Below are 11,319 nucleotides of genomic sequence, written 5' to 3' on the forward strand. Positions count from 1 at the left end.
GAGTTGCACACACCTGCTACCAATCTGCCTCTGTTAACAGATAAAAGTCTCTGCAATTGTTTCTGATGAGTTTAAAACTCAAGCAGCAGGGATGTGCACCTCTGTGAAACTCACAAGGATGCTGAGAACTCCACAGAAGCTGAAAGCTGATCTGAACACTCCCTCATCAACACCATTCACCAGCTGGTCGCAGCCCAGAGAGAGACCGTCGGAACAAAAACAGAACAAGGTACCAGGAAGAACGTCTGAAAAGCTGAGAAAAGATGAGTCACAACAATGACACAGCACAAGCAGCAGCTGAACCTGATGCTGACTCACCTTGTGCCATGACACAGCAGAAATGAAACATTCAAAAAGCTGTGGATAATCCTGTGATCATTGAATCTTATTCAGCTGTTTCCACTGCATCACACTTGATACTAAAACTGATCCAGATCTGTTGTGCATCCATCCATCCATCCATCTATCCATCCAGCCATCCATCATCTTCCACTTGTTCTGACGTCAGTTCTCAGGGGCAGCAGCTTGATCAGGGAGGTCCAGACATCTCTTTCCACAGCCACCTCTTCCGGCTCTTCTGTGGGGACCTCAAGATGTTCCCAGGCCAACTGAGAGACAAAATTGCTCCAGCGTGTCCTGGGTCTTTACCGGGGTCTCCTCCCAGTTGGACATGCCCAAAGCACCTCCCTACGGACGTGCCCAGGGAGCATCCTTACCAGATGCCCTAACCACCTTAATTTGCTCCTCTCGATGTGGAGGAGCAGCAATTTTACTCCGAGTCTCTCCTGATAACTGAACATCTCACCCTATCTCATGAACAAAACTCGAAGATACATGAACTCTTCCACTTGAGGCAAAACCTCACCTTCGACCTGAAGAGAACAATCCACCCATTTCTGACTGAGGACCATGAGCTCAGATTTGGAGATGCTGATTCTCTTCCCAGTCGCTACACACTCTGCTGCGAACCGCTCCAGTGAGAGCTGAAGATCACGGCACGATGACACAAACAGGACCACATCATCTGCAAAGAGCAGAGATGGATCCTGAGGCTTCAGAACCAGAATTCCTCCACCTCCTGGCTGCACCAAGAAATTCTGTCCATAAAAGTTATGAACGGAATCTGTGACAACGGGCAGCCCTGGCTGAGACCAGCTCCCACCCTGAAGGGGTCTAACTTACTGCCGGCAATACGAGCCAAACTCTTGCACCACTTGTATAGAGACGAACAGCCTGTAACAACGGGCACCCAATCCTACATTCAAGAAGCACCCCGCACAGTGTTCCCCAAGGAACACGGTCAATGCCTTCTCCATGTTCACAAAACACATGTAGACTGGAAGGCAAACTCCCATGACTCCTCGAGGACCCTAGTGAGGGTAAAGAGCTGATCCAGTATTCCACAGCCATGACAGAACCCACATTGTTCCTCCTGGATCTGAGGATCAACTTATTTGCGCTCCGTGAGTATGGGATTGGGAACCTGTTGCTATGGACTGTTTGGTCCTTATACACGTGGTGTAAGAGTTTCATTCCCATTGCCGGTAGTAAGTCGGACCCCTTCAGGGTGGTAGTTGGACTCCGCTAGGGCTGTCCGCTGTCACCAATTCTGTTCATAACTTTTATGGACAGAATTTCTCGGTACAGCCATGGGGCAGAGGGATTCCGGTTTGGTGGCCTCAGGATTCCATCTCTGCTCTTTACAGATGATGTGGTCCAGTTGGCATCAACATGCTGTGATCTTCAGCTCTCACTGGAGCGGTTTGCAGCCAAGTGTGAAGCAGCTGGAATGAAAATCAGCACCTCCAAATCTGAGGCTGTGGTCATCAGTCAGAAAAGGGTGGATTGCTCTATTCAGGTCGAGGGTGAGGTTCTGCCTCAAGTGGAGGAGTTCAAGTATCTTGGGGTTTTGTTCACAAGTGAGAGAAGAACAGCGCGCAAGATTGACAGATGGATTGTTGCAGCATCTGCAGTATTGCAGACTCTGTGCCAATCTGTTGTGGTGAAGAGGGAGCTGAGCTGTAATGCAAAACTCTCTGTTTACAGTTGGCCTGCGTTCCTCACCTCACCTATGGTCACAAACTCTGTGTAGTGACCAAAAGAATGAGATCACAAATACAGGCAGTTGAAATGAGTTTCCTCTGCAGGGTAGCTGGACTCTCCCTTAAAAATAGGGTGAGAAGTTCAATTATGCGGGTGAAACTCGGAGTACAACCGCTGCTCCTCCACACCGAGAGGAGTCAATTGAGGTGGTTAGATCATCTGGTAAGGATGCTTTCTGTGCACCTCCCTAGGGAGGTCTTCAGGCATGTCCGACTGATAGAAGACCGTGGGAAACCCTAGGATTCCCTGGAGATACTATGTCTCTCGGTTGTCCTGGGAATGCCTTTGAATCCTCCCAAAAGAACTGGAAGAGGTGGCTGTGGAAAGAGATGTTTGGACCTCCCTGCTCAAGCTGCTGTCCCAGCAACCTGATTTTGGAACAAGTGGAAGATGAAGACTGGATGGATGGATGGATGAATTATGATGGTAAGGTAGTGACATACATGATAAAGCAACATGGTGCAGCAGCAGTAAACATACTGTGTCACAAATGTGGCTTAGTGCATTGTTATCATCAGTAGTTCAGTATTCTTGTCAAGAGTTCAGTAATCTGACAGCTTGTGGGTCATAATTGTCTTCGAGTTTTTCTGTGTGTGATGGCAGGCTCCTGTACCGCTCCTGTACCATCGGTGATGAGGTCCAGATGGTGGAGTCATTAGCGAATTTGAAGAGGACGTTTGAGCTGTAGGCTATTTGGTAGTACAGTCATGTGTGAAGAGAGAGTACAAGAGTGGACTGAGGACACAGCCCTGAGGTGTACCAGTGCTGAGGACTAGTGTGGAAAAGAAGTGTTTGCCAATTCTCACTGCCTGTGTTCTGTTGGTGAGGACGTCCAGTCCAGAGGCAGATGGACTTCTCCAGGCCCAGGGTGGTCAGCTTGGAAACCAGTTTGGAGGGGATTATGGTGTCGAATGCTGAGCTGTAGTCAATGAACAGCATTCTCACGTTTCCCTTCTCCAGATGACTGAGGGTGGTGCGAACTGCTAAAGCAACTGCTTAATCTGCAGACCTGTTTGTCCTACATGCAAACTATAGTTCAAAGTATATATTCAATTTCTAGGTTTGCAGGTGGTCTTTTTGTGCAATTGCCTGGCATGGTCTTAATTTTGACTTTTAATACATTTTCTTTGACTGATGTGTTTTTTTAATGCAGGCTAAAACTGAAGACACCAGTAGAAATGATCAACAAGGACAGCAGACAATCATCACTTAAGATCAACTGCAACATGAAGCTTCTGAAAATTTAATGAGACAGTGTGATGTATTTCTGGAAAGGAAAACACATTTCCCTTTAATGTATGGAGAATCTCAGATAGGTTGGTCTAAAATTACAACAAAACTGTGTTACTATGTATTCTCTGTTAAAAACTGCCGTTAGAATGATTTAAACTAAAAAATACAGCACAAATTTAAACTCAAATCTTGAAATTTTTACTCTTCTGGTAGGTTATCTGTCTTATTAATAGTTTAAGGATTTTCTTCTCAGATAAATATTTCAGCAGTGACAGAAGATCTCATCCTTTGTATGTTTTGTAATATTTCACTCCATAGCTTTGGTGCAAGACCAAATCCTGCTAGTTGAAATGTCTCTTTCAAGTCTTGTGGATCTTTACAAAGTAAAACAGGTTAATTTTATAAACTTTGTGTGGAAGAACAGAGTCAACTACAATACAGGAAACACATGTATACCCAGCTAAATGGTTGTACTGTTCCTGGCCTTGATACCGTCCCCCGTCTCAGTTGAGCCAAATCAGTAAATTGAGCCGGAGAGGATCATGTAAATTTAATCATGTCATCACCTTTCCTTGGAACTTTAAAAGTCTTACCTTATCTTTGTTTTAAAATTCTTAGAAATTTCTGAAGTGATGTGTCTGTCATGAGATCCACCCCCCTTGGAGTATAAATAGCGGCAGCTCTCACCTCCATTCATTCCAGGGAACAAAGCCTCAAGGAGTTCTTGCTTCAGCAGTGTTTGAACGGACCTTCTTCCTTCCTCCCACATTTTCAGGCCACCAGCCAGCACAGTTTTCTACTGTATTATTAAGAAAAAGCAGAAAAACCTACAGCTGAAATGGATTCTCAGGTGCGTCAGAACTACCACCGCGACTGCGAGGCCGCCATCAACAAGATGGTCAACTTGGAGCTGTTTGCCTCTTACACCTACACCTCCATGGTAAGAAACTCCACTTTACACCATCATACCTGACTGGAACGTTTTATACGCTGGTATTATTTCTCAAACATTTGACTTTAGTTCAGTATTGTAGGCAGCAGTTTCCCCACTCAGATAAATGAAGGTTGTACTTTTGAAAGTTCTTTTTACTTTTACTTTTACTTTTACTTTTACTTTTTTACATTTTTCTACCTGGATTATTGAGCATGCATCAGGGTACTTTTGAAAGGTGTTTTTCATCTAACGGGTTGGAACAACACACCAAAGTACTTTGGTTTTAAACTTTGCTGTCACACCTTTTTGGGTAAAAACAGCCCCTCCAGTTTTACTGGAGGTAAAATGAATTCCTGAGGTGTTTGAATATGAAACTGTTGAAAGACCACAGTGTTCCTCTGAACCATTTAGGTACCCACATTTGATGAATTTAAAATTTCCTCCTAAGACATATAGAATGAAGTCAGATTCCAACAAACATCACGTTTCTGCTATAAAACATAATAATAATTTGTAATTTATGTTTGTAATACTTTAAGCTGACAAATTGTTAACATTTTGATTCCTCGTCGTTCCTTGTCTCCACCAACAGGCCTTCTACTTCTCCAGAGATGATGTGGCCCTTCCAGGTTTTTCTCATTTCTTCAAGGAGAACAGCGATGAGGAGAAGGAGCACGCTGAGAAGCTGATGGACTTCCAGAACAAGAGGGGAGGACGCATCTTCCTCCAGGACGTCAAGGTGAGCACGGACTGGAAAGATAATCTTGTCACCCTCAGTTCCTGACTAAAGAACTGCTTTGAAGAAACCTGGTTCAGAATGATAAGTGTTTGTGTTTCCTGCAGAAACCTGAGCGTGATGAGTGGGGAAGTGGCCTGGAGGCCATGCAGTGCGCCCTGCAGCTGGAGAAAAACGTCAACCAGGCCCTGCTGGATCTGCACAAACTGGCCTCTGATCACACAGATCCTCATGTAAGTTGAACTTAAAGCACTGCTTGTCACATTTACCACTTATCTAAAATGTCTTTACAAGTTAATAAATGATCTCTCCTTTTCAGCTGTGTGACTTCCTGGAGACTCACTACCTGAATGAGCAGGTGGAGACCATCAAGAAGCTGGGTGATTACATCACCAACCTGACCAGCATGGATGCTAAATCCAACAAGATGGCAGAGTACCTGTTTGACAAGCACTCCCTGGGGGGCAAGAGCTAAAGAGGACCTGGAAGAGAACCTGAAGTGCAAAATCTTAATACATCAGAAAATTATGTTTCAACTTCAATTGGATTACTAAACAAAATCTCAACCTTCACATCCTGAATGTATTTAAGGTTTTGGTGTTTACACCCCCATGTAGACACGGATGTACTTCCTGTTCTGATCTGAATAAACATTTTCAGCTGAATTTTGGTTGTTTGTCTCAATGCATGACAGACAGACAGACAGACAGACAGACAGACATAAGTAAGTAAGTAAAGTTTATTTATAAAGTGCTTATCACAGACATAAAATCACAAAGCGCTGTACAATAAAAATCAACACTAAAACATACAAAGAATAAAACAAGCGTAAGAACTACAAGAAGCACAGTTAAATCATGAGATAAAAGCCTGGGAGAATAAAAGTGTTCTCAGTTGCTTTTTAAAAACCTCAACAGAGTCAGCAGAACGAAGCTGCGGGGTCAAACTGTTCCACAGCCTGGGGGCCACTGACTGAAAGGCCTGTCCCCTTTAGTTTTCAGCTGCGTACGTAGAACATCCAAGAGGTTCTGTGACTGGGAGCGAAGACCACGAGCAGCAGAGTATTTGGTTAAAAGCTGACAAAGATACACAGGAGCCTGGCCATTTAAAGCTCTGTACGTCAGCACAAGAACTTTAAAACAGATTCTAAACTCGTAGTGTAGTGAATATAGAACCAGGGTGATGTGACAGTATTTGCTGGATTTGGTGAGAAGTCTGGCAGCTGCGTTCTGTATTACTTGTAGACGTGAAACAGAAGACTTGTCCAGGCAGGTAAAAAGGGCATTACAGCAGTCCAGACGCGATGACACAACAGCGTGAATAATTTTCTCTAGATCAATTCTGGAGACCAGAGGTCGTATTTTAGAAATGTTTCTTAAATGAAAGAAACAAGAATGGGAAACAGCTTTAATGTGAGACTCAAAGCCTAATGATGAGACTCCTAAATTTTTCACTTTTGATTTGGCTACTGGGCAGAAAGAGGCAATTTTCTGATTGATTTTTGGGTGAAGGTGACTGGTAGCAGTAATCAGTCTCTGTCTTACTGGTGTTTAAAACCAGGAAGTTACTGGCAAGCCAGTCACTGATATGGGACAAACATTGGACAAGCATGGCCAATTTATCCAGCTGGTGTGGTTTAAATGAAAAATACAACTGAATGTCATCAGCATAAATGTGATAGGAAATATCAGAAAAGGATTGAATAATGCTGGCAAGTGGGATAAGACAGACAGACAGACAGACAGCTTTCTCTTTATTTAATCTGAAACCAGGCGAAATTTCTCTCGGAAATACTGGAGAAACCCATTTCATCTGTTTCTATGGAGAATGTTACTCCTCTTGTTTTCCTTCTTGTGCAGAAAGCATTTTGCTTCGAGCTGCATGAAAACCAAACACTAAAACCCATGGCTTCAAAAGTACAAATTTAGAACCTACTGTTTTTCATTTTCAACACAGGATGGCAACATGTTGTAGTTTCTGGAGGGCTCGTTATGCTTCAACAAGGTTTATTATTATTATTATATTATTATTATATTATTATTAAGGCTTAATTATTAAGAACTCCCATCTCCTCTTATTACTTTATGTGCACCTTAGTCTGTTAAGATAATTGGGATGGGAACATGTGTGTGTTTCTTTTTATGTGGCTTGACTCAACATTAACCATTAGCTTGGAGAAACAGACGACATAGCCGATGACATGAGAGCATGACCCACGAGGAGGAAGCTGTTAGAATCACTCAGGGCAGAATCAGTGAGTGTTTCATTCACTGAGTTATACAGTGGTGCCTGAATGTTTGTGAACTCTTTACAATTTTCGATATTTCTGCATAAATATGATCTAAATCATCATCAGATTTTCACACAAGTCCTAAAAGTATTTTATTAACCTTTATTTAACCAGGAAAATCCCATCAAGATCACAGATCTCTTTTGCAAGGGAGGCCTGAAGGCAACCTAACATGCATGTTTTTGGTCTGTGGGAGGAAACCAGAGTACCCGAAGAAAACTCGAACAAGCACGAGAAGAACATGCAAACTCCACACAAAGACCCCAGGTCCAACTGGGGATTGAACCCAGGACCTTCTTGCTGTGAATAAAGAGAACCCAGTTGAACAAAGTAGACAAAAATATTATACTTGGTCATTTATTTATTGAGGAAAATGATTAAATATTACATATTTGTGAAGGTAAAAGTATGTGAAGCTTTGCTTTCAGTATCAGGTGTGACACTCATGTGCAGCAATAACTGCAACTAAATATTTCCAGTAACTGTTGATCAGTCCTGCACTCCAGCTTGGAGGAATTTGAGTCCATTCCTCTGTACAGAACAGCTTCAACTCTGGATGTTGGTTGTTTCCTCACATTAACTGGCGCTTCATAAAAGCTGGACTGGATTAAGGTCAGGACTTTGACTTGGTCATTCCGAAACATGAACTTTATTCTTCTTAAACCACTCTTTGGTAGAATCACTTGTGTTCTTAGGGTCATTGTCTCGCTGCATGACCACCTTCTCTTCAGAGTCATTTTATGGACAGATGTAAATGGTAAATGGACTGTACTCATACAGCACCTTTCTATCTTATCAAGATACTCAAAACTCTACAAAATCTGTGTCCACATTTACCCATTCATACAGCACTCTACTAGATCTCTGCAAAGATAATCGAACAAATCATTCTAAAGAGAATAATCAGTGCTTTATCACATTTAGACACTGATGGGACACACATCGGAGGCTATGAGGAGTTCAGTGTCTTGCCCAGGGACACTTCGGCATGTGACGGCTGATGGAGTTGAACCCCCAACTCGTGCATTGGAGGATGACTGCTCCAACCATTCAGTTGTAGTGAACCAGATGACCTCAAATCTACCAGATGGACAGAGACTGTTATTTTCATTGATCTGAATAAGTCTGGGCCATCTGATGACTTTCTTTCTTGAATTAATCAAGCAGAAAAGACAATTCTTTATAATCATTACTGTCTTACAAATGTTTTGATAATCAAATTGTGTTAGTTCACTCAATGCTTATAGGTTGAAAAGAACTACTCATCTTTATTTTACATAAACAGTAAGTAATGATTTTTATTCCTCATTCCAAGAAGAAATCACCTGAATAAGCATTCCTTGATTTTCTGTCTGAAATGAGTCAAGTCGTAAGTATGTGAAAGGTTGGTTTTCGGTCAACTAAAATGTTTACCGAGAAAAATGTCATGTTTAAACTTTTTCAGAAGATTACCAAGAGTTGACTCCACGAAGTCTGCTGTTGCTGCAATAATCTTTTCTGTATGTGAAAACAGATTCATTCCCTGACCTTGATTTTGATAACAACTTACGTCACGAAAACACACCTCTTTCTGGTACATCCACGAATCAGAAAGCTCTAAATTGAACAGGAAGTCGACCCAAATAAAATGTGGCAACCTCCCAGTTCATGTTAGATGAAGATTGAGATTGAGAGTGCAGCCGGCTCTGAAAGTTTCAGAGCAATGAAGAGTCCAAGAGAGCAATGAAGAATCCAGAGGTTTTTGGGATTATAATTCTGTTTTGAGCTAACTACGCACGACTCTCTGAAGGTTTGGTAGTTCTCGACGGAGACGCTGAAACGAGTCAGAAAGGAACTACTCCGACGCTGATTCATCATCAACAGGTAGATGGTTCTATTTTGACCAAGTGTACCGTGAGAAGCTGAGATCGGACGGAGCGTGCAATTTCTGGTTAAACAGATTAAACTTCCCTCACATATTTCCTCTGTAAGATAAATCTCAATTTACTCTTAAACTCACCTCTCTCTCATAAATCAGTGCAGATATTTTTAGAAATATCTGAAGCAAAGTCCTCAAATCACCGCCGAGTGATTTGAAGTTCATTATTTGTGAAACTGTCTGTTATTATTTTCATATTTTGCCAAATTAATGTAAATGTTTGATGTTAAACTTTGATTCTGAAAATAAATGATTCCATTCATTTGATGGGTCAAAGGTAATAACGTCTCTTGTTCGCATTCCTTTAAATTCAATGCACGGCATTACACAGTCAGAAAAATGAAGAACTCGTGAATATAGTATGCATATAAACGGGGATATATTGTCATACTACAAAAGTGACACGTACCTCACGTGACTCACTACAAACTGGTGGCCCGTTAACGTGCTCATGAATGACTGTTAATACGTGTAAGATTGATGATTTAAATGTTGGCATGTCGAAAAAGTAACAGTTTATCAGCTGTGCTGAAACCGTGCGTCTTTACGCAGCGCAATTGGAGCTGCGCGCTTGGAGCTCGGCTCTACAACTTTACGCTGTGTTACGCTGGCAATGTTTTAAGAGCTGAATTGTGTCATTAAGTCTTGTGTAAGCTGAAATTGTACGTCTGTATGTGTAACATAAGCTGGCTTTGAGCTGTGGAAACGCTTTATTCTGTTTAAACTGTGTTGAATTCGCTGTTCTGGTCCGGTTCGGTTCTGTGGGACCGGCTCGGTTCTGAAACGGGTTCGAACGAGTTGTTAAATAGCTAGAAAGACGTTTTGTCACGGAGCGCCGTTCTCTGTGCAGCTCAGGGGGTTTATTCGTTACAAATCTTAACAGAAAAAGTGCATTTTGATGGTTTAAAAGACGAAAAAGTGACGAACTATTTTACGCTAATCTAACTTGCTAGTTGGAGAATACGCTTCGTGATTGGTTGAATTCGCTGTTGTGGAGCGCTTTGATTGGTTGAGAAAGCTGACTGGCGTGGCTACGTCACTCCCTCTCACCCTGCGCTGCTTTGCCATTGGTGATTTCAGTCACGTGACCCGGAAATGAAATTCGTTTTCATAGGGAAATAAAATCTGCTTTTTAAAGCTAAAAAGCGCCTTTTAAAGTGATTCTGAAACGCTGTTAAGTGCTTCGAAGCCTGCTCGCTGAAATTCTGCCACGTTACAGTTTAAAATTCGTCAAAAAATGATGTTTTTAAACAACGCTAGCGATGCTAATTTTAAGCTAACAAGCTAACGACCGGAGCTTAAACTACGCTTAAAATCACTAAATGAAGCTACCAACAGACCCAAAAACTCATGTTTGAAGCTATAAAGTCTGATTGCAAAAACTTTTGCCACGTTTGTGTAAAAAATCCGTTCAGAAATGTTGATTTTAACCGAGTTTAGCCGAAGCTAACTTCAAGCTAAGCGGCTAACAACAGGATGTCAACCGAACGCCACAGGAAGTTATAGCTCCCCTAGTGGATAACACAAACATTGTCGGAGTTAAAATTGTGGAGGTAAGGCTGACATCTTCTGGACAACCTTGAGAAGACAGGTTTCACTCGCTTATTAGGTCTAAATAGTGAAATTAAACGTTTTAATTTTCTAAAAAGCATTTTCGAGTCAATAAACGTTCCTTAAAGCTGAAAATTACTGTTATCTTGCATTTTAAAAGTTAGAAGGTATTCATGCAAACGAGCATTCACCAAAAAGTTTTATTTCACTGGTAATCCCTTAAAGCTAAGGTACAAAAATAAACATTAACTTTTAAAAATAGAAACAGTTACAGATTTTCACAAAGTTGGAAAAAGTTTACTCATTTGCTAAAAGGATAGTGCACGTTTAATTGATAAATCACTAAATAAAAGTAAATATATCAGACGAAGAGACTTTGCTGATTTTATTTATTTTGAAAAACCTAAAACATTAAAATTCTCCTGTTTAAACTTTAAATAGAAGAAAAATGGCAAGCGACGAAGAAGAAGACACCTCTTCAAAACCAACAAATGATGACATCATTTTGGGGGCATTACATATTTTAACATCTCCACTCATTGGTAAAGAAATGC

The 11,319-nt window shown here is 41.5% G+C and overlaps 1 protein-coding gene across 1 annotated transcript; it reads left to right on the forward strand.

The window, feature by feature from the left end:
• Positions 1-4,035: 4,035 nt before the first annotated feature.
• LOC119421468 (ferritin, liver middle subunit) lies at positions 4,036-5,528 on the forward strand. The gene is made up of 4 exons (XM_037688820.1): positions 4,036-4,276; positions 4,863-5,009; positions 5,114-5,239; positions 5,326-5,528. The coding sequence occupies exons 1-4, from the start codon at positions 4,175-4,177 to the stop codon at positions 5,479-5,481; spliced, it is 531 nt and encodes a 176-aa protein (XP_037544748.1). The 5' UTR covers positions 4,036-4,174; the 3' UTR covers positions 5,482-5,528.
• The last annotated feature ends 5,791 nt before the right edge of the window (positions 5,529-11,319 follow it).

The sequence above is a fragment of the Nematolebias whitei genome, chromosome 15 (assembly GCF_014905685.2).
Source record: "Nematolebias whitei isolate Nwh7 chromosome 15, NemWhi1, whole genome shotgun sequence".
NCBI classification, from domain to species: domain Eukaryota; kingdom Metazoa; phylum Chordata; class Actinopteri; order Cyprinodontiformes; family Rivulidae; genus Nematolebias; species Nematolebias whitei.

Bases quoted from the DNA above. Each gene is read 5' to 3' on its own strand.
- LOC119421468 (XM_037688820.1), top strand. From the start codon at position 4,175: ATGGATTCTCAGGTGCGTCAGAACTACCACCGCGACTGCGAGGCCGCC. The intron at 4,277-4,862 runs GTAAGAAACTCC...CTCCACCAACAG, and splicing joins CTTACACCTACACCTCCATG to GCCTTCTACTTCTCCAGAGA. The intron at 5,010-5,113 runs GTGAGCACGGAC...TGTTTCCTGCAG, and splicing joins TCTTCCTCCAGGACGTCAAG to AAACCTGAGCGTGATGAGTG.